Here is a 24,052-nt window from a genome sequence, read left to right as displayed (position 1 = left end):
CACACACACACACACACACACACACACATGGAAGTGGTGTGGACTGAGGGCACAGTGTAGGAATCTTGGCAAAAGAAGCAGGAATGGCAGCCAGGAAAGTTTCTAAGGTGGCTCAGAAAGTGAGGGTCCGGGCTCTGGTGTGGTCTACTGGGTGCAGCGGCTGGGTGGAGACGAGACGAAAGGTAGGCAGGGGGTCAGAAAGTGCGCGAGGGGAAACTGAGGTGGTCTCGAAGGCTTTTACAATTGGCACAATCGAGGGAAACTAGGCTGTGTGTATGTATGCCTGTTGGACAGCATAATTGGAGAGTATCAAAGTTGCAGGCAGTACATCAAGGCTATTAGTCATACACAAACAAACATGGATGCACACACACTTACAGTACACACACACAAGCAGGAACACATCCTTTCCTCACCTACATTGCCAAAGCTAATGCACAAAAAAGAGGCTTGGATGGTTTTGGAAGTGTTACAATAACACAAGGCCAGGAAGGAGAGAAAAGCGTCCAGCAGCTTTAGAAGCAACAAGAGCTTTCCTTCATTACGTATACAACTGTTCTGTGTTGAAGGCAACCTCTCATGTCTCCTGTGAGGCCATGCCGCGCTGCAACTCAGCAGTCTGGGCTTCCTCCCCATCGAATATAAATGCTAATCACTGCTCACACTCCATAAACATAGAGAGAAAAGTGCAATTCAACTCTGATCTCTTTCTCATGAATTTAGATGGAAGTAAAAAAAATTGTGATGAGTACTTTTGAATTGAGAAAACTTTTTTTACAGAAAGTCTGAGGGCATGTAGCTTTCAGTTTTCTTTTTTATCTCTCTCTTTCTGCTTTTTCCCAATTGTTCCTCTATTGTTCTGCATTTCCTCTCACACACACACACACACACACACACACACACACACACACACACACACACACACACACACACACACACACACACACACACACACACACACACACAGCTGATGTAAACCATCCAAGCACCCAGTGCCAGACGACTGGCAGTAAATCAGCTGTGTTGATTTTAGACTGACAGGATAGATGGCAGCTGACTGTAAAGATAAACCTCTGTTCCTGTTTGGCTCCTTCTGAGGGTTGCCCAGGGGTCAGGGGCCAACCCGCTGTTAGTCTTAATGCTGTTGCCCAACAAAGGTCACCCCCCAGCACACAGACTTTTCTCTGCTTGCACACACAGACATGCCATGCACCGCCACCTAACCATGTTAAGCATGCATCGTGTATATAGAACTCAAAGAGCGAGCAGTGTGTGTGTTACGTGTAGCACAGTGGTGGCTGTGAGGGAATCAGAGGTTTTACAGCAAGGGAAGTGCTGTCTTTTAGTACTCCTGCAAGGAGTTGTTTCCTTCTTACTTGCGGGTGACAAGCTGCCGACATGAAGGCATTTAACCTCCACGTGGTGGTAGAGGGTTGTGCAGAAAAGGGGGCATGCATGGGAAGAAGAGAGGGAACAAGGAGCAGTGGGAACAGAAGAGCAAGACAGGGGGATGGGCCAGTAACCATGAGACATGAAAATAGTCTGGCTTTGCTTGGTTTACGTGCAGCTCGTGTTACATTTAAAACATGTTTAGGTCTTCACAGTTTCCCCTCTGGCAGTGTTTTTTAACACCTATGCCACTACTCACAAGTGTGTGTGCTCCTATGAACACATATAGATACTTTTACAACTACTTTAATACCTGAAGTCACAAGTGCTGTTTAATTTCAACACAGAGGGAGTCAATGACTTCACCTGAATGTGTTAACTGTGTGGAGAGCCTATTTAGGACTGCTGCTTGTGTACACATTACATGTTGATATGTGGGAACAGAGGGCAAGTGAGTGTGTGTGTGTGTCTAAGAGACAATAAGTGCCACTACAACATACAGAATACAGTGTGACAGAAGTCCATTACTCCGCTAGCTGCAGTCACTCAGCAGCTTAATGTACTCTGGAGTAGGACTCTGGACAGAAGCATCTCCACTTCACTGGGTTTATGCTAATTTAAGCAGCAAGTCTGTACAACTTGTGAGCTGCAAGGTTAGATACAGCTCAGGTATGCATGAATAGATAAACACATACACGGACATGCACCACAGATACACTTACGAACATCTCATCATCACACATGAACATGAAGGAGAAGTACAGTACTTACAGAACTCGGATGTACTTGAGTCCAGCGAAGTCACTCTTGGTGATGCGTGTGAGGTTATTCCCATTCAGCTCCCTGCAAAGACAGACACGCAAACATATATGAATAATTCACCTTTATTCTCCCTCTGAACCTGTTCAGCCTGATGACTAAAGTAGCAGACGGTGGCACGGATGCATCTTTGTCTACTGATACCTGAGTCAAAATCTTATCGGGAGCTTTGCAACACACACAACCACCATGGTACGCAATCACACAGAACCACAAGCTGTTTGCTAAAGCACGCTACTGGTGTAACATATGCTGAGAATGTCTTTAATGAAATGGAAATTGCTTTAAATGTTAAATGTAACATATATTGACAGGTGGAATCAGAAAGGTTGTGTTTGAGGGAAGTTCACGCTCAGTTCTAATTCCACGGGGAGATATTAAGAAGTCCTATTAAAATGGAAGCCACATTTGAGCTGCCTGTTTGCCTTTCTATTCCAGCCCTCTCCCACCAACACCCACAACCCCCCTCTCTCTCTTAGTCTGCCCTGTGCTTCTACTATTGGTGAGGATTAGCAGGAGCCAGCGGAGGGGATTTGGGTTGGGCCACAAGGCCAGAAAGCTAAGTGCTGTGGATATAATGGAAGCAGCCTCCCTGCTGAGAGCTGGCCATCGGTGCAAAGGAAGGGAGGTACAAAAAAGTTGAAAAGGAAAGATTTTGAATTCACTGTTGAGTTCTTACAAATTAACTATCATCTAATGGCTGACAATAATTCTTTCAAAAGTGTTGTGTACAACTCTAATTGTAGCATGCTGAACTCGACTGTGGCACCGTCACTAGTTCAGTTTCTTCTGCTGTTATAAGAAAGGTCTGTATTGTCCTGTGCTGCTGCAAAAGACTGTGCAAGATCCATATTTAATCTCAGTAACAGATTGTATTCTCATGACAAAGGGAAAAGAAAGCAGGCAAAGCACGCAATCGTTTCTCTGTGCTACCGCACTTTCTAAGCATTATAAGTCCACCCTACCCTGACTCCCCAACCCCCCACCCCGAAGCACAACCAAAAAACTGGTTCCAAATCTACGTTGAAAGCGCCGGTCTCTCTCCCTCAGTCACTCTCTCCTTCTCTCGTCTAATGACCACTCCAGGGACTGTAGCGCAATGCAGTACGAAAGAGAGCGGTCATTATAGACAGATGGTGTGTGTGTGTGTGTGTGTGTGTGTGTGTGTGTGTACGTGCATGTGTGTGTGTGTGTGTGTGTGTGTGTGTGTGTGTGTGTGTGTGTGTACACAGGTGCATCGACAGGCCAAGCGACAGGGCCACGGGAAATAAATAATGGACTGGGCTTCATTAGCCTGGGCTCCGATACACACACATGTGGTGCTCATTACAGGTGCTTACGCAGATAGGCACATACACACATAAACCCACACTCACACTTCTGGATTCCCAATGTCTTATCTTCAGGGTGGTCATTGCTGATGACACCCGGAGGACATTAAAAAGGAGAAAGATGGTTAAAGTGAGGGGTGGCAGGGGGAATATGTGGAAAAAGGACTCGCTCGTAAACAAGTAAAACCCCACTTTTCTCCTCCAGCAATGAGGTCTTGCTTTATCCTGTAATAAGAGACATGCAATAGTTTGTGCATGTACGCCAGAGTTGACTAATCAAATCTGTTATGCAACAATGTCTCAAAGTGTTTTGTTAGCTGAGATCTGGTAACTGAACTAAATGTAATGTTCTTGGAAACGTCTTCAGACGATGATGTATTATTCTGCTATAAGTATCTATCTTAAAAAACATATTGGCCATGCACCTGTTCAGCAAGGCCATGGCATTTAGGCAATGCTCAAATGCCACCAGCAGCCTATAATCTTTTGCTAGTCAGGATCCACACTGTTTATGACATATTCTGACCTTTTCCATTGGCATTTTGCAAACGAAACCATGCAATGTTTTCAAGTCCTTGAAATTGCCCAGGTGATAATCAGGTCTTTGAAAATTGCTCAAAAGACTCATCTGCTCCAAGGATTGATGACTTGTGTATGTTTACATGACCTTCTCCAGTCAGCTGTTATATTGTAAGGAGAATATTTATAAAATCCTCTGTCCCGATCATCCATTTTGTATAAAAATAGAAGTATTCCTAATAATGTGGCCATATATAGTGTTGATGCTGCTGGTGTTTGACCCATCTGATGATGTTTGCCGACCCATGGGAGTATTGTGTCTCTGGAGAAATTTGCCAAGTTACTCCCTTGTCTGTGAGGATGCTCTGTTGCTCTCGTCGACGGAAAGTAGCTGCTTTAAACAGTGTGCACGCACACACACACGCACACACACACACACACACACTTGTGCTTAGTTCTGCATGGATGAACACATCTAGATGAACTCACAAGTTAAATACAGAAAGGTAAGAGAATATGGACTCTAAATGTGCAAAAGGTCTGGAGTCTGGCGTCAGCAGCGCTCGTCTTTGTGTTGATTTCATGTCTAAATAAGGGCACTGTATGCCAAAGTTATATATGATGTCAATGCCTCAAAGCTAAATCTGCTGTTTATTAGCTACAATATCAGTCACGGCTACTTTCTTTGTTTTACAATCAAAGGAGGCTAAGCAATGGCTTTTGGCACAGCAGCAAAGGCACGTTCACTCCTTTCATAGACACATGTTTTGTAGTACTGACTTTTTGTGGGTTTTCACATTACAGTACTGCAGTATTACTTTAGAGGCAGAGAATTATTAGCAATCATTCCCAGTTCCTACAGCGAAGGATTTCAACTGTTCCAGTTAAATCCATCCCATCCTCTGGAAATTCTGCAAGGATTCCCAGTGCCGACACACTTCCTGGTGAGCAAGTGGATTTATGACATCACTATCTAATCCCTCTTCATCTTCCGACTCAAGCTGATTGATGCCTGGGAGTACTTCCTGGTGCACCTTCCCTTGGGTGGACACGCGGCGGCTATGCTCCACCGCTCCACATCTCTATAATTCAAAGGGGCTCAGAGCGCTGCTACAATGCTGAAAAACTCATTATGTTTATATCTGCCAGCTGCTGGGGTCCCTCGGCTGAGGGGGGACCTGGTTCGAATTGAGCAACGTTACATGAAATAAAACCCCAAGACAAGAGGGAGGATAAGCAAACAGACCGGCTCACTGAGCCCTGCGTACACACAAACTCACACAGATACTGTACCAATATCCACATGTGCTCTGCTTCTTACACACATACACAAAGTCCATATAAATATACTGTATCAAGGAATGAACACAAGCACACCTACTGGCATGGACACAAACAGTGCCCGTGGGAAAGGCAATTGTGTTCTGCTGGGAGCTGACCAGAGCAAAAGGAAATAATGATCACAAGAGAAATTACTGTTGGCTGTACAACATTGTCGATTTATGCAAAGCTGTAATGAATAGACGCAGCGGGACATTACTGGCTCGCAAACAAGTCAAAAATGATCAGTTAGGCATAATAAGGAAGACCACTCACACATCTAAACAGTTTCATTCTGTCCATTTTTCAGGGATCTGCTAAATTGCTGCCACACTTTAACCTCTTGGGAGAGCATTAAAATGTTATGGTCACACTCTTTTTCTTTTTCACACACACACACACACACACACACACACACACACACACACACACACACACACACACACACACACACACACACACACACACACTAAAAACTGGACATTGGAGAATGTTGCTATTTTTCAAGTTCATTCAGACTGATCTAAACAAAGCCAACAAGTCAGACTTTTGCCTGGATGTGAACACATCTTTCCCCCTTCCTCTTTGAAATTATATTTAAATGACTTATCAAGGTGCATGTTTTTTTTTTATCAGTGCAGTCATTCTGTATCGCTGCTGTGAGCGCCACAGGACCATTTGTCTTGAACAGCTTTAGCCTGGCAGGAAAGACAGAAGCCAGCTGATTGAGGATCGGTGGCACAGTGCTGTCCAAACTCCTCGCCGTGGAAACAATCTGATGATCAGAAGTCTGAGGTCATGTACAGCCTGAGCGTGGATGCTCATTAACTACAGTCACACACTGATAATGTTATTTGACCAAACCAGCAAGCGATCTCCCTAATGAATGAACTGAGCAGGTTGTGAGGCTGCGGAAGAGTGAAGCATTCCTCCTTCGAACTCCACGACATATGGACTTGACAGCCGTGAAACACGCAGGAGGAGAGAAGGGAGGGGGGGTGGGAGATGAAGTCGCTGAGAGACAGAAAGAAGACAGAGCTGCTCTGACAGTGTTTTTAGCTGCCTGAAAGCGACGGTGTGGAGCAGTGTGGCGGAGTGTTGCGCGAAGCCGTGAGGAGCCGACGGGCTGTCTGGGAAACGTCAATGTAGAAATGAGGCCTGGTAGACTATGAGGAGAAAGTGACCTACATACTAGTTGGTCCAATAGGCTACAGAACCAGGAAGTACCATCTGGGCCTCCTACACAAAGATAGAGAGACTCAAAAAGTGAAAGAAAGAGAGAGAAAGAAAGCAGACCACCATGACCAAAATAACACACTCTTCAACGCAACTGGAACAGTTCTGTCCACACGAAGGTCAGATTTCTGCTCAGCTTGAACATAACATTCTCTCTCCATTGAAATGTGGCTTTTAGATGGGCAGTTAAGTCCCTCCACTGTACATTTTTAGTGTGTGTGTGCATTAGCAAGCATAAGTGTGTGTGTGCGTGTCTGTGTGTGTGTGTGTGTGTGTGTGTGTGTGTGTGTGTGTGTGTGTGTGTTTGTGTGTCCACAAATACGTCTGAGAGTGTTTTCCCAGCTCCTGGGCTCCTCAAGGGCTATTTGCAGTTGTTATTCTGCTCAGTCAGGCCTCAGGAGCAAGATTACTGATAGGAAAGGTAAACATCAAGCGGATCCTACACATGCATCGCACACAGACACACACACACACACTCACACAACCCCTTCTCGGAGCCTTGACCTGTGCAGGGTCTCCTGCATCTAGCAGGGCTTTTCTCATTTTATAAACGGCTACAGGTCAAAGTCAGCGACCAAAACTCAAGCATGTCTTTCGTTGATTTTTTTACCAAGCCTTCACACTACAACAACCTTGAGAAGGAGCTTGTTCATGCAGCAGATGCTGCTGTAAGCAGAAACTAGACAGATAGCAAAATAGACTGATATGGGAACAAGGAGCCAAAAAAAAGACATGGGAGGAAAGTAGCATACAGCCACTTTCTGATCAAACATAGATAACTTATGACACTCTCTCAGGCCAAAGTGAATCAATAAACATCTGTTCCGATGTGTTACTGCCACAGGCTTGAAAAAGAACACACACGGGGCTGTCGTAGAAGCAGGGACTGAAGGGTCTTTCATGGTTTGTACTGTATTTGTAGTTTGTTCAATGACAGACGCTGAGGTTCTGTTGTGGCTTTGAGTCCCGCATGAAGGCATTTAGGCTGTATGAATGTGTACTTTGACTGTAAAGTGTATCATGTGGACAACACATCTGCTCTGCCACATCTATTATGTTTCAGTTATTCAACACAGAAGACTGAAAGGACGTTTGTCTGACAGATGTGCGCTGATGACTTTGATGGATGCTGCATGTGTGCTTGAATCTGTCTGCTGATCCCAGAGAATAAAGAGTTGTTCTATGTTCGGCCCTCTCCCCCCACTGAGCACGCTGATATCTGCATTCCTCCAGCTCTTAACAAAGATTAGTTCATCTGCTAGATAACCCCGCTGCAAAAGCCGGAATGATAAGTCAATCAAGTAATTGTTTTGGTCATATATCAAGCAAAAATGCCAAACATTCACTGTTCCACCTGCTAAAATTAAAGAATTTGCTCCTCAACTGTATCATATATGATAGTTAATCAAATCTCTTTAGAGTATTTGGTCTGTTGGTCAGAAGATCTTGGGCTCTTTCTGGACAAAACTATATATACATTATACGATTCATTTATTTCTTAAGAATAAAGACTTCCGCATAGTACATTAAAACATGCCAGTGTTGCACTAAATACAGCACTGATATGAAAAGTGCGCAGACCGATGCAGATCTGTAGCCCTTGAGTTTGGGTTGCTGCGCATGATTTCCTCTCAAACTTGCATCACATCAAAAGTATCTTGACTAGCGTGAAATGTGGATTATGAAGGCATATCTACAACGTCAGGAGAGTGTTCACTGATGTGCTTCTTAACACACACACACACACACACACACACACACACACACACACACACACACACACACACACACACACACACACACACACACACACACACACACATACGCACACGCACACAACTCTTCAATTGCCAGCCTCTTACTGGCTAGCCAGGAGGGTTAAAAGGAAAGATGGACTTCTGAGAGATGAAAGGTGATCTAGGTGGATTCTCCAAATTCGATTTTCATGGTCTGCTGAGATACAGCCACTCTTAGATAGGCGTGCAAAGCAATCACGCATGTACACCCACATATGCACATGCTCACACACATCATATATAAGCATGTCAGACACGCACAAGTAAAAAGAAAGTGTTGGAAGGCATTCTTTGACACATATTGATGGGGTCATTTCTTAGTTCTCATGAGTGCAATCACACACTTCCATAAAGTAGCTGCGTTCATCAGGAGAGCAGGGCAGTGGGTGTGGGATGAGTTTAGACACACATCAGCTGGCTTTGATGCTCAAAAGTCTGTCATCACATGGTACATGTATATAACATGTAAAAAGTTGCAAAATAAAAACAGCAAAAGGAACTACTTTGGCCTACAATACCTATAGTATCACATACTTCGTCTGACAGAGGACTCACAAGACAGCTCACAAAATATTGAATTCGAAAGACAGCTATAGCGATGGCCTCCACCTCAGTATTCAGTACAAGAGAAGAAACTACAACTGTGTAGTGCCGGCAGTAAATTGTCCCAGTCCTGTAATTTCACAATCCTCCACTGAGCGTAAACATTCTCTGAATGATCATCATTCCTGGCATTATCACTCCTCACGGGATTACCGGCTATGAGGACGGATATATTAGACTGTAAAAAAAGGATGTGAATGAAATTCTGTCTGCCTCTGGGCTAGACTTTTTTTTTTTTACACTTTATAATAAATAACAATCCTGTTTATTCATGCGTTAGCTTTGTGGTTGAGTTGCACATCTCTTCACTCCTCTGTGTAGTAATCCCTTCATTACCACCTCAGTTACTGTGCCAGCCTCGCTTTGAAGGATCTTCTCATCCTGCTCTCGACCCCCCCAGCTCCACCCCTCACCCCACTTCTTTGTCTTTTTCCCAACTCGCTCTTTCCACTTTAGTCACATAGCCAGAGTTGGCAGGTAGTGGGCAGGGCTGTGTTCAGTCTTGTCTGGGTAAATTATGGATCAGGTGGCCGGTGAGCTGTCAGTTGTACCAGCTATGTGCTGGTGCCAAAAACACCGCAGGCATTCCCTGGCACATGAACACACACCTCCCACCTCCAAATACATAAACATGGTTATCGATGCAAGGGAGCCCCTCATCTTTAACCACCACCAAACCTCATGTGTTTTCATCTAACATTACTTATTCACTGCATGCATGCTGACATATGGAGGCACATGCTCAAGTTTATGAACAAACACAAGTGAACATCAGATGTATACAGGCATGCACGAAAGCAGACACACAAACACACACACATATGGTGTGCAGCCTCCTCCTCCCCTATTCTGGAGGAACTCCAACGTGCCCCTAAATCTCAGTACAGGGTATGTTCTGGCAGAGAAAATACATCAATACACTGGCTTTTTGCAATTAGATGAAGGTACGCACACAGAGCTCCTCCGCTTCTGCAAATCAAACAATACACAGATGAGACACACACACTTAATTTAAACAACAGGGCTGTTAGAGAGATAAAGCAGGGAGAGAGAAGGACTGCGTGTGTGTTCAATATCTGACCAACTAAAAGCTTAACGAACAACCTTTATTGTCAGTAGGAAGTCACTTTAAGAAGCCTTACATATGTTGCTTTTTTCTCAGCATGTGCTATTTTGCCACAGCAGATGAATAAAAACAAGGAAGAAGAGAGACAAGGAAAGAGGTGGTGAGAGGGGATGGATGTAGAGGGGGAGGGAGCGGCCCGTGTCCCATACGAGGCAGGGAGTGATTTTAATACGTGGAGCTCACAGTCTCATTACAGGCTTCAGTCTGAAGAGCGCAGGGGTCAGACCTGATCCAAACCCACACTGACAAGTGCAAATGGGATTCTGCTGTCTGTCTCAACACCCTCCATACACACACACCCCACGCCACAAACACACACACTTTCTCCCAAAACCAACCCCCTCCTTCTCTAACACACACACACACACACACACACACACACACACACACACACACACACACACACACACACACACAGACACACACACACACACACACACACACACAAAGTGAAGTGCAACCTCCTCTACTTTGTTAGCTTTCTCTAGTCTAATACTACATCGCCTCCTTCCATTAAAATGAGGTAAGCACATTTTTCAACATGACCAATTTGAAATCTTTGTAGTAATTTCAACAAATATAAAAAGCTTCTGTTAACTTCTGGGACAATTCTATAAAAACTTAATCGACTCATTACTCATCTTTGACCACAGGAGCGGTTGCACAATTTAAATACCCATTTTCCAAATGCTTACACATAAATCTAGCTATGCATATGGGACCATCATGTGAGGCAGGGTGGGCTGCGTTGACTTGCACAATCACCTTGATGAATCACCCTATGTAACGGCTTGCAGAAGAGGACAGTCTCTACTGTTGAGTAGTGCCTCTCCGTGGAGACTGGTTATCTTCTACATGACCTACACACACAGATAATACATGCACCACAACACACACACACACACACTCCCCCCCCAAAAAAGGCAACGACCTAGGAATAAATTACACATGACCTTTATACACATCATGTTTAAAATGCAGCGTCCTGAGTGTGCTAGACGTGCTTGAAAACATACGAAGATGTTACAACGATAAAGTCCCCAGCTTTACATGACCTATGAATGCACAAACAACTTTTAACAGTGGAGGGGCAGTGTACATTTCCAGGGTGAATGGCCATTCATGTAAAAGGAAACCACAAAATGACCATGTTTCCTCGCTGCTTAAATGTTGAACTAGCATGTGCACATAAGCAACCCGGAAACATGCAGACCGCCAGGCAACAAAAAAAAAAGTGTTCTTAGAAATTAAATATGAAAAGCATAAAATATGCAGCTAACTCCCACTATGCCAACGCTGCCTCTGACACAGGCTTTCTCTCCTCCGTTCCCACTGCATGTTTTATTCAGGACTGATATTCTAAAAGCTGAAATAGAACAATCTATTTCCCCTTGCACTCCTCACTTCTGATTTACTGATGAATATTTCAGAGGAATGTCAGAAAAGACAGAGAAACTCCACTCTGCATGCCGGCGTCTGCCTCACCTCTCCCTCATTCTCCCATCCTCCCTCCGTTTTACAAGACAGCTACGTGATCCTCGTGCAAGACTCACTTAAGTAGCAGATTTGCTTAATTTTCTACATGATTTAACAATTTGTGGAGTGAGTGTTCGGGGGCATGAGAAGGGGGCGAGAGGGGAGTCTTTGGCTCCTGGAGTGGAGGAAAGTGAAAACGGGGAAGAGGGGGGGGGCGAGTGGAGATAAAGAGAGGCACAGTGCTGCACAGACAGGACACATGATAAGAGTTGGGGAAACATGCTCCCGAACAGAACAGAGTCCAAGATACCCACAGGACCAGACAGCAAATCTGGTTCTGGTTCTGTTTCAAAAACTTTGCGTGAAACTTTACTTTTTGATTTCTAAACGTATGCCACATTACAAAGCGGGACAGAAATTTGACTCCATTCTTTTGCTTTCAGGATTTACAAAGAAACATAAAATACATGCAGCAAGAATAAACAAGCAGGTAAGTAAATTATGGACACATGTGAAAGGCACACATCTGGTCCTGCTCTTTCCAGTCCCTCATGCCTATTTATACCTGACTGGAATGCCAGTGACTGACTGACTGACTGACACACACAGACACACACGCACACGCACACACACACAGCTTTACAGGCAGAGCTATTGTTCTCTCTCAGTCTAAGCAAAGTCATGTGCACCACTACAATATAGCAAAGGAACAGAAGGGAAACAGTGAATAAAGAAGACAGAGGGACACAGTCAGGGAGTTTCTCTGTCACACACACACACACACACACACGGAGTACAGATGGTACTCACAGTCTTTCAGTGTTGCGGGGGATATTCCTTGGCATGGTTTTGAGACCCAGTCCATGGCAGTCTACTGTGGTGCCACTGCAGGTACATAGGGCTGGGCATGCACTGGCATTGCCCATGAGCAGAGCAGAGAGCATCACCACCCACATCCAGAGTGATTGGCCGGCCAGCTTGCCCATGCCTGCCCCAAAACAGCTACCTCTGACGGGCATATTCACCACCACTGCAGCCAGGTCTTCTTCAACAAACCCCTTACTTCTCTCTGTCCACCTTTTTCTGCTTCTCTGCACACAAAAAAAGAATCCTTCTACACCTTGAAAGTCCTGTAGAATAATTATATATTTGTGGTGAATATAAATAGAAAAACAAAACTATATATATTTCTTTTGATAATATCCACCACAGTTTGCTGATGTAAAAAAAAAAAAAAAGCTGTTTTCTGTCTCTTATTTTCTCCTTGCAAACTCTTCTCCTCTCTTGTCTTTGTGGAGTTGCTGTGCTCTGGTCTGCACACGTCTGCGTCTCTGTCCTCCTCTCACTCAGTCCCGCTCTGCTCTGCTCGCCTGAAGAGAGAGGGAATAGGGAAAGAGAAAAAAAGCCAGTCTCTCTCTCTCTCTCTCTCTCTCTCTCTCTCTCTCTCTCTCTGTCTCTCTCTCTCTCTCTCTCTCTCTCTCTCTCTCTCTCTCTCTCTCTCTCTCTCTCTCTCTCTCTCTTTTACATACACACACACACACACACCAGTCATCCATCACAAGGATCTACAAATAGCAGAGCCCCCCGACTCCACCCCATACCTCCCCCTCCTCCCCCACATCTCTCCCTCCTCACAAAACACCCCCCCCCCCAGAACCCTGCCTGAACTCACTCTCATTCTCGAGATCCCTCTTTCTTTGCCTTGATTCTATTCATAATACAAATCTACTCCAAGTATCTTTCTTTTTCTGTTTTGTTTTTTTCACTCACTCCACTCCTTTTCTCTCAGGTTTGCCTCCAGGCGAACCCCTAGAGAGAGACCTAACCTGCATGACACAGCATAACCCCTGCCCGAAGGGAGAGGCTGTGGGGAAACTAGGCTTTGTGAGTGTGCGTGCGTGTGTGCGTGTGTGTGTGTGTGTCAATACGTACATGTAACGAAGGTGAATACACTGGGGAAGAGGGGAATCAACACCTCAGTCCTTGGAGGCAAAAAGATGGAATAAATAATCCGTAAGTGTGGGTTTTAACATGTAGATCAAGTGTGGCCACACACACAGAAGCTGCAGCAGGGATCTGGAATGAAAAAGCACAGACATACAAATATTCATGATCCTGTTGGGAAGGCAGACCACAGCCATAAAAAGTAAATCAACACTTTATTTTAAGCACAGCATATGCACAGTAACAGAGATTATTTCCTAATATATACAAATGAAAAGACAAACAGCTACTCACAACCAAACCTGCTGATTTATGGCAGTAACTGGCTCACAATCCACTTCTTAATACTAGCACCAGGCATTCCCTGAAGTGGACTCAAAGACTTAAACTGGACTGTGTTGAGAAGGGAAAATTGAATGATAAGCATATAAATATTGTTTTCCAAAGTTGGACATTTAGTTAAAACAGTGGATATATTAGAGTCCAGCCGATGATGACAGTGTAATTGTAGCTTTCAGGAAACGTTTTCCAAATGCATATTGATTTGCAGTTCGTGGAATTGCAAATCACTGTTCTGGATGTGGGTAGGAAACGGAACTCTGGCTTTTATGGGTTCAATCCAAAGTGCAATGTTCACAGTTATCCACACAATGAAACAAATGGTGAGAAATCAGGTGCAGAAAATTGAGAGAAGTTATCAAGAAGAAAGAGCAACAACAAGCACATCTTGAATAACTTTCATTCAGCCAATGTGTAATGATTAAATCCTAAATATATATGAATCTACATACTAATCAAATACTTAATGAGGCACTGCTAAACGGCACAAAACCAATACCGCTTTCCTATTGTACATATACAAATATTAGTTACTTTTGCACCCCCTCATGTAAGGTAGTGCACTGGCAACAAAGGAGGTAATGATACATTATTGGTTTAGTGCCATTTAGCACCTGATTCAGCAATAACCAAGAATGATGAATTAAGTGCTCATGTAGAGATGCACAGATAGCTACTAATCCGCATACACTGCATGGCTCATATATTGATTTGCATAACATCTGTCAGTTTAACTCACAATCAATTATGTATATCAGTCAGTAAGGAACTACTACTATTCATTAATGAGCAGATGGTTGTTGCTCCTTGCTAATCACTTGGTAACTACTCAGTTTTAAAAAACTAAAAGTAACTGAAAGTTTAGTACTTTACTAGAACTAAGCCAACTGGAGCCACTGGTCTAATTCTGCAGGGTGGATCCCTCCTGACATAAACATCAGCACAATCCCAAAGACCCAAGAACCCCATTCACTTTAACTAACAAAGGCACAAAGAGAAAAAAGAGACATGCAGTGAATATGCAAGCAGAAACATTTGAGTTTGTGTGCATCTGTCTGCTTTGTTGCTTGACCAACTGTAAACACGTATATATGCCGAGGTGTGTATGTGCAGGTGTACACGCACATACACACCTCAGAAAAAAAACCCTCCATCTGTCCTGGTAAAAGTGTCAGTGCAGTGTAGATCTTCCTTCTATGAATGGCTAATTAAAGAGGAGACAGTGGTGTTTAGTGGTAATGGGGGGTGGTGGTAACGTCCCTCCGCTCTCACAGAGTCGTGATAGGAATGCACACAAATACACAACAGGAATTATTCTGCTGCTCTCAAAGCCGTGGGAGGACATGGCAGCAATTTACAATTAATCTGGGAGAGGAGAGTTTGCAAAACAAACGAGCTCACCAACAACCGACTCGGATGAGGAAATCATTCTAATTAATGTGCAATAGCTGCTCATTTTATAATTCACAGTAGTGCCGAAGCCTGTGGAGTTCAATAAATATGTTCCAACAACTTGTACCCAAAGTTAGAAATCAAAGAACCAAACACTCATCAAGACGACGCTGGCAGCTGCTCGTGGCTGAACAGAGTTGTTACTTCCTCCGTGTTTGACTCAAGAAACTAAAATGTGCTTAATAGAGAGAAAGAAAAAAACAGAAAGAAACCAAATTTAGAATTCAGAAAATTCCACAGCACGTTTCTGACCCAAGTTATTTGTATTTCACCCTCAGAAGAGCTGCGTCTCAGAAACAAAGATTCCTCCACTGTCCATTGTTGATTACAGAAATACAAAACTGTGCTGGAGTCTGGAGTATCTGTAGTTCTGGACAGAATTAGCTCCCTCTGAAAGGCATTTTGATGCATACACTACCAAAATCACATCCACTTGTGGGTTTGGTTGCACACCAGATAATGTAAAGTTGATTACAGTACGTCTGACTCATTTTACAGTCATCATGCTCATTCTGGAGTAGGAATGCTAAATAAAACCCCTCCGTAGTTTTGGCTGTAAAACAATACTATTCCCATCATGGAAGCTGTCTGATGTGTATTTACAGAACATGAGAAAAAGCAGACCCATTCTCACAGATGTTTACAACATATACTTACAATACCAAACATGCATTGACATGGACACCATAATGACACACTGAGACATTCCTCCTATTGTGGAGAGCTGCCTTCACTCTTACTATTCTCCAACTCTGATATATGTTCAATTTATGGACAAATTATTTACTGCAAAAGATTTGGTAACAATTGTTTCGCTTTGGTGGCTGCGTGGCTATTTATTACTGTTGGGTAATATTTAGCTTAAAACTGATTTACATTATGTTAAAATTTCATTTGACATATATTGTTTTTATGTTATTGTGTTTTTGTTTTCTTCTGGTTTCTTATTTGCTCCACTATAAGCCTCAACGTTTACAAGCAACTTGTTGACTGCTCTCCGGCTGTAGGACATCCTCTGTTAAAGTTGGAGGTCAAAGGAAAGAATAAAGTAACATTTATTGTTTTTAAGGGAAACATTGTATATATTCAAATAGGTTTTAGTACGCAGTGGCTACTAGGATAATATATTTCAGTTTCATTTAATATTACTAAGAGTTAATTTTTTTATTTTAAGTGTTCACATATACTTATTTAGGGTATTTTAACAGCATCAGAGTAGTTCATATGCAGATTTCACTCATACTGACTTTGTCTTTTACTATTTCTATTTAGAACAAATCAAAGCATGTCATACCAAAGGCGCTCTCGCTGATTTATTTGCAACTAAACAGCATCACCTTGTGGCTGCACGGAAAACAGCATCGTACAGCTGCAGGGAGAAACATTTCTCAAATTCAAAGAGACAAAATGAAAACAATATCATTTAGGGACAGTGGGGAAACAAGAAAAGTTTCATGATTCCGTCTCCATTCTACTACAGCACACACACACATCTAACATTTCAAAAGAAAAGACGCTTAGAGAACTCCGCTTGATGTCTTTTAATTACAGTGAGTTGCACAGCTTCACAGTAGCATCAATATCATCGTTTACATGGTCAACTAAAGTAGACTATGTTGGCAATCATCACATTATAGTTGAATTGTAACAGCTTGGCAGAGTGAAACTGCTACTGACGGTGTAAGACAACAAGCCGGTTTTAAAAGTGGTAGTGGCTCAAAATTTCCCAGAAAGCACCTGGGTAAACAACCACAATAGGAGGCAAACAACAAATCCATCTTCATGTGCACTCAACTAATCTTTGACAATAAAAATGATAAAAACAGAAGAAAAGAAAATCTTCCACTAAATAGCTGAATAACTGTAAAGATACAAATGCATAGAAAGCTATAAAACTATATACAATGTTGCATAAACTGGCCTGAGAAAAATGTAAATATAAGATGCAAGACCAAGATGTAGTTTAAAGCATCACAGCGTCGACACCAGAGATTTAAGCTAGTGGAAACAAAAACAAATGGTCCTTTGGTTTTTCACTCGGTATCTCCCATTCACATTTCTTCACGTCCTTATTTTACTGAAACTTGAATTAATTCTTCATAGAAATTTCAGCACACTTTTAAAGCTATCGGGAACTTGAAGCGAAAACGTTAAATAAGAATTGCATCATACAGTAATTTAAGACATATTGACTTTAAGGCACTCTCAGAATTCAAAATGTTTCTAATAAAAGTCTTGAATGTTCTGCATTGACTGTGTGAGTTAACATTTAAATAGAAAAGCCTGCGCATCACAACTTATCAAAACCCTAATGCATTGGAGTCCAGGATTTGAAACACTTAAGATAACCAATAAAAAATAAATACAATAAGGTTTGCAAATTAGATACAAACGTTCCAGTTGATGATAAATTCATGTCACTCGCTTCCTGCAAAACACCGTGAATGAACAAGACATAAGGAAATGAAGAAGGAAACTATCGACTGGGTAAGAAAACAGGTAAATTGCATTATATTAAAATAAAGCATGTAACTTCTTCACTATCCATGAACACATTTCAGGGGTATTAAAGGATCTTCTCGAGGCGTCGACACAAACTAAACAGTGTGAGGCACTGTACAGCTTTGTTTTGACACCATGTTTGGATCTGTACTCGAGAAGCAGGACGTTTATGTCTTGAGGGTTAGTAAGATGGCAATTTCTTTGCAGTGTAGTAAGTCTTGCTTAAGCTAAGTGACCTAACATAACAGTCAGCCTGATGTTTCCTTAGTCGTAAAGAGCACATTCTTTTAAAGACGATTAATCCTAAACAAGATGAGAAGAAAGAGGGGGGGGGGGGGGGAAGGGGAAATTGGTCATTTTTAATCCTTTCAGCAGAGTACATCAGGCATCATTAGCAATGTAAGCACTGTCGAGTCAACGTGAGGCCAGGCCTGTGGTGAACCACAGACAGTTGGCTGGAAGAGCCAGAAAAGTGCTTCAGCAGTCGATGACACTTTTAGGAGTGAATCGTGCTTCCACACAATATAAAATGTGACATTTTAATTGCTTTGGTTTAAATAAAAGAGAATTGCTACTTGAGTGTTTCACCGTACATGTCCTTCATCACAGGGGAATATTAAAGACAATTTCACCGTTTTCAAGCATTTGTAATTGTGCAGTCTGTCACTCTGACGTTGTAATGTACTGTATACACACACACAGGTAGCTTACAGGACCACAACAGTAGGCTAACAGTGAAGATTTCAATGCTCCCATCGTGTTAAACAAAGCACACGTTGTCATTCTGAGACGTATTTCATAACATGCGTTTGCTTTGTAGTGTAACAATACTTACTCCTCCACAGCTGGTGTTTTCTCTTCCCTTGCCATCAATTGACCGCTGGGTAGAGGACTCAGCAGTCTGCTGTTTTCTTTCTCCGTTAATACATGGCTTCCCAACACCTTCCTCTGTTTTATACATACAAAGTAATTACTAGGAGATGTTTAAGGGCAAGGTAATAAAGTTTTCATTGTAAACAAACGTGTATTTTTCATTTGAATGCGACATGAAAAACATGTTTAATGCATTTCCTTTATCATAAAACTGTGACTCTGAATACTTTCTCAAGAATCTGAACAAAATGGAAGAAAGGCTGAAAGGTGAAGGCGATCGTTGAACACAGGGGGACTGTCAACAAACCTTGATCATTCCACCCAAAGAGCGTGAACGCCAATGTTTCCTGCTGAGTGGAGTCCGGGAGTCAGCCGAAGGTGTAAGCAAAGGCTGCTTATCAAACTACAAACACAAATACAACACATTTAGGTGCTCGCTTGCAAATAGTATCTGTATGTTCTTTGTCCTGACCTACTGTACCTGTCTGATGAGCTTCTTCTTTTTGGCAGACTCAGGCATGTTGTTGACCTGCTGGTAAAGCTCTTTGAGGGCAGATTCAGTGTAAGTCGGAGGTTCAGATGACCTGGGGGTGCAGGTGCTGCTGTCCTCAACTCTGATGGTTCTCACAGAGGGAGTCGGGGAGGCAGCTGCGACCGCAGATACGTGCCCATCTTTAGTCCCAGAACAGAGTGTCAAATCATCCTAGAAGGGTTTCACGTAACATGTGAACAGATATTTTAAATTCCGCTGTCTAACACTTTTGAAGTGACGTGACCATAAGAAAATGTACACATCTGAGTCACAAACATGTCAACAACAAACCAAAGCTTTAAAAGCTGAATAATGGTATAACGGTATTCAGACGTTTTATTTCAAGTCCTTTGAAAATCCTTCTATTAAAAGTGTCGAGTAGCAGAAAAGAGTCTCTCGCAGTTCTGCTTTTAGACATGAAGTACCTAAAATTAACCAGACAATGAGGTTACTGGATTCAAACGTTAACACAGGAAGAAAAAGAAATACTGTAGGAGCTTTGAAAATAGCTTTATGATAGGTACATTTAATGCAGTTCTAAAGGACCAAAACACTCACCTTTGACTGGAGAGTTGTAGATCCTGTGAAGTACAAGTGGGTATATTCTTTGATGTATGTAGGGGCCTTCAATGAAAGGAAACATGTCAAATGAATCCTCTGATGAAAGATCATTGTGAAGAATGAATCTAGTGTACCATAGGATTGATGCGATTGTTTTTTAGAAATGCACGACCTCACTCTCAACATGGTGTGGACCATTGGCAATATAGCAGGCAAACAACGTCAATGAATGAATAAATGTTAGTAAAATGACAGTCTGATCTAAAAGGCTGCCAATTACGCTTTGAAAACAAACACCCTTTATCGACATTTCTTTCACATGTAAAATCAATATTCTTTCAACGGTCTGCATTTACTGTAACCCTGGCAACAACAACATTTGACCTGAAAGGTTCATTTGAAGCAACACATAATAAAATAACAGAGAAAACATTACTACCACATTGATTTGTTATTCAAATTATATCTAATTAGAAAGACTTGCCTGTGTTTTGTTTTGACTTTTGAAAAAAGTTCTACGTCACAGAATACAGACGACCTCAACAGATTAAAGTTACACCTCATGTTGTTGTTCCCATCAAACAGTGAAGCATCTTTCATGTAGTATTTTGAATATTTACAAAGATAATAATTAAGCCAAACTACAGAGAAACTGGCTGTAAAGCTGCTTACCTTGAACAGCTTTTGTGAGTGCCTGATGAGGAATGCTATGCCATTATTCAGTTGCTCAATTTTCCCCTGCAGATCACTTGCCATCACCTGCATGAAAAAAGAAAAAAGAAATTCAAGAAAACAGTCATATTTGACTTGCCTGCAAACGTAGTGGTTGCAGTTGTAACATACTTGGTAGGTAGAACGCAATGAACCTAAGGCCCTTACATTTTTGGGCCAGATGATTTGTGGTGCAAACATCGTGGCTAGATTGATAGCAGACATCTTGTTGATGTGCTGATTTCGAGCAGTGTGGTACAGCAGGTCCAGCAGCAGCTTCAACAAGCTGCGGTTGGCTGGTGGGAGCAGCATGAAAAGCAGCTGAAATGCCTCGATTTGGCGTTCCTTGTCAGGCATATTCGTCTTATCACCTTTATCATCAAAGCGAGTCAGCTCTGGACACAGCACAGAAGAGGATTATTACAAAAGAGCAAGGGGGACACTTTCACTTCCTTTCTCGTCTCAACATTGATCTGGATCATTTTATCTTGAGACATAAAAAGCATCCGTGTACGAGTCAACCCACACCTCCTATCTTCAGGTGAGCATGATAGTGTCTGTGCGTGAGCAGAGGCTCTGGCAGCTCTCCCAGGTAGGCTTTGAGCAATGTGGCCGCATCATTGGGGTGGAAGTCTCCTGTCTCTAGATCTATATCTGCCCCAGCATTCAGCATCTCCCTCAGGGCAGCCTGCCTTAGGCTGTGGCCTGGCACTCGGAACAACCCCTCCACATGAAGGTCTGAGGGGTGGGAGAGAAAGATGGTGAGCGACAGCCAAGCATGAGGGAAAAGAGAGATGTGAAGTGTAGACAGGTGGACAGAGTGAAGGAGACGTAGAGAGACACAGAAGTGAGGAGAGTGAAGGAGTGAATTAAACGGGAGGGGGACAGCCGGAGCAAAGTGCTTTCAGATTAATTATTGAGCCACGCATTTTCTCCCGGTGTCCACTTTCAGTGAATGACATCATCGCTTTCTAGAAATAAACCATGACCTCATGCTAATTCACTGCTCTCCAACTAAATCAGAACAAGTAGTAAGGGTAAGAATGCAGCCTCAACGTTCACCAAATCCAATTCTTACGAAAGACCCTGTTCAGACGTGGCATTAACATACATCTGGAGTGACCACTTGTGATCAGATCTCACTTCCACACTCCATATGCAAATAAACTTTAACAAGTTCAGTTTTCATTATAACCAAATTATGACTGGTGTGTCAAATTAATCAGAGCAGGTGTATCAGCTGTACGTCTAAACAAATACTGTCATGGCTTCAGATTTGTCTGGGATGACAGTGTTACACATGCAAAATGTATTCATGATATCACAAACTAATTTGGATGAAATGTGGCCGAATGTATGCATATATATATATATATATATATATATATATATATATATATATATATATATATATATATATATATATATATATATATATATATATATATATGAAGCGATACTCACTTTTACTCAGGTATTCAATGAGCTGATAGATCTGTGCTATCCCTTCTTCAGTTAATGGTGCACCAAAAACCACTCCTTTGTCTGAAAGGCATCACATAGCACAGTAAGACTGATTGTACCCTGTAACATTATATTAATTCCCTAAAGATATTCATTCATTTAATTTGATAATTTCCATCTATTACATGGATCCCTGTTAGGCCTACATCATATACAACAGCAGAAAGCCACATTACCTAAACACAAGACACTGTAGAGGGTTTATGTGGAAACTAACCATTACTTTAATTATCAATTATTCAGAGGGGTTAGAGCTGAAACAAATAAACCAATGGGAGGGCAGGGTAAAGAGGGGGTTAAGTTATAATTTGGATCATACGAGTAAAAACTGACTAGGACATAGTACACCAATATGATTATTTTGCGGTTTCTATTGAGGTCTCCCCTCTCCTTTCTTCCGCTCTGTAAGTGTGTGCGCACGTGTAGGTGTGTGAATAAAATAAATGAATATATTTTTTAAATTCGAGAAGAAGAAAAAAAACACCTTGAATTTCCAAGACAATGGTAGGAGAAACACTGCTTGGTTAGTGGATGTGGACGTGTTGTACAGTGTCCACACACTATTCTCATTTGCTTATTTAATTGCAGCCCTACTATCAATTATTTATAAAAAATGTATTGAATTAATTAATCTAAAAAATCAGATTCTCAGATCCCAACGTAATATATTTATATTTATTATATATATTTATTAATCTCAAGAAATCACATATTGTAAGGAGCAGTAAATGGTATTTATAAAGCTAAATATGACTTAAAATAATAAATAATAATAAAATTAATTAATCTTATGCTGATTGCTTAACTGATAAATGGACTAATAAATGCAACCCTAATGGAAATGAATGCATTGCAAGTCTGGCAAAGTCAATTAATGACTTTAATGAGGTCTATAAATGAATAGTGGTCCTTGTCTAGGTTATTTAACATTTGTAATGCAATAGCATAACATAATAAAATTACTTTACACACACCAAATTAGTCTAAAACAGCATTTCAAAGACGGTGAGCACACTAATAACTCTAACCTTTCCGTTTCAGGAAGTTGAAGGAGCGTAAAAAGCCGGTGGTGGAGGGAACCTTAGCGTCAGACTCTCCAATGAGCTGGGCAAACTCATCCCCTGGAAGGTCTATGAGCCGAGTGATATTGCTAAGTACCAACTCCGCGAAGGTCTGTGGATGCTCATGTCTCAGCCTCTCCACAAAGAAGTCTGGGTTGAAGATCACAGGCTGGCTTGTGTTTGGCTTTTCCAGGCTGTTAAATACACTGCATTGTGTACCCCTGTTAAAGAGAAACAGAGATTGGGTTGGGGTTTATTTTGAGAATCAGTGGATTACGTTAGTAAAGCTTCGGGCTGGTACCTTCAATGTAGCGCGTTAAAACAGGAGAGGTGATATGTAACGTTAACATAAATGTACGTGAGCTAATGTAAGCACAAGTTGTTGCTAGGTTAGCTAAACTGGCTAACGCTAACACGTCTGGTTCTAAGTTACTCTTCTCAGTAGTTACTGAATTAGCACTAATTATTGCATAAACCCACACTTCATGTTGTAGCTTACATTTTAAGACATACTAAAGGAGACTTTTGTACCTTCTGCACAGTTTGTGATTGTTGTGGGGATCACTTTCAGCCGCCATCTTCGTTTTAAATCTTCCGCTGTTTCATCTTTAGACCCGCCCACGGCTTTGTGATTGGCTGAAAATATACGCTCAACTACCAGTGTAGGGAAAGATGGGACATTTTGGTGTTTGTAATAATACACAAAAATCAATTCACACTTTATCAACAGCAGAAGCTGAATTTAACTTACCCATTTAATGACCAGTGGTGGAAGAAGTATTCAGATGTTTTACTTCAGTAAGAGCAACACTACTACAGTGTACAAATACAAGTAAAAGTCCTCCATTCAAAATCTTTCTTAAGAAAAATGACAAAAGTATTAGCATAAAAATATACTAGTATAGCCTATTTATATGCTACTATGTTCTACTAATATA

The 24,052-nt window shown here is 41.9% G+C and overlaps 2 protein-coding genes across 3 annotated transcripts in view; both read right to left on the bottom strand.

The window, feature by feature from the left end:
* Nucleotides 1-13,035, bottom strand: part of slit1a (slit homolog 1a (Drosophila)) — an 82,002-nt gene extending 68,967 nt beyond the window's left edge. Inside the window, 2 exon segments of the mRNA XM_029449425.1 lie at nt 2,161-2,232; nt 12,426-13,035. Of these exon segments, the coding sequence (XP_029305285.1) occupies nt 2,161-2,232; nt 12,426-12,634 (281 nt within the window). The 5' untranslated portion in view covers nt 12,635-13,035.
* Nucleotides 13,036-16,876: 3,841 nt separating this feature from the next.
* LOC115019663 (rho GTPase-activating protein 19-like) lies at nt 16,877-23,756 on the bottom strand. 2 transcript variants are annotated; one of them, XM_029449129.1, is made up of 11 exons: nt 23,646-23,756; nt 23,082-23,335; nt 21,994-22,074; nt 21,058-21,267; nt 20,698-20,924; nt 20,491-20,577; nt 19,816-19,881; nt 19,207-19,428; nt 19,033-19,128; nt 18,688-18,800; nt 16,877-18,155 (listed from the first exon to the last, which is right to left on the bottom strand). In XM_029449129.1, the coding sequence occupies exons 1-11, from the start codon at nt 23,690-23,692 to the stop codon at nt 18,140-18,142; spliced, it is 1,419 nt and encodes a 472-aa protein (XP_029304989.1). In that variant the 5' UTR covers nt 23,693-23,756; the 3' UTR covers nt 16,877-18,139. The 2 variants fall into 2 exon arrangements, with proteins under 2 accessions (XP_029304989.1, XP_029304990.1); XM_029449130.1 differs by having other exon boundaries at nt 16,877-17,778.
* Between the last annotated feature and the right edge of the window lie 296 nt (nt 23,757-24,052).

Source organism: Cottoperca gobio, chromosome 15 (genome assembly GCF_900634415.1).
Source record: "Cottoperca gobio chromosome 15, fCotGob3.1, whole genome shotgun sequence".
Taxonomy (NCBI): domain Eukaryota; kingdom Metazoa; phylum Chordata; class Actinopteri; order Perciformes; family Bovichtidae; genus Cottoperca; species Cottoperca gobio.
This window is presented reverse-complemented; position numbering and strand designations above follow the sequence as displayed.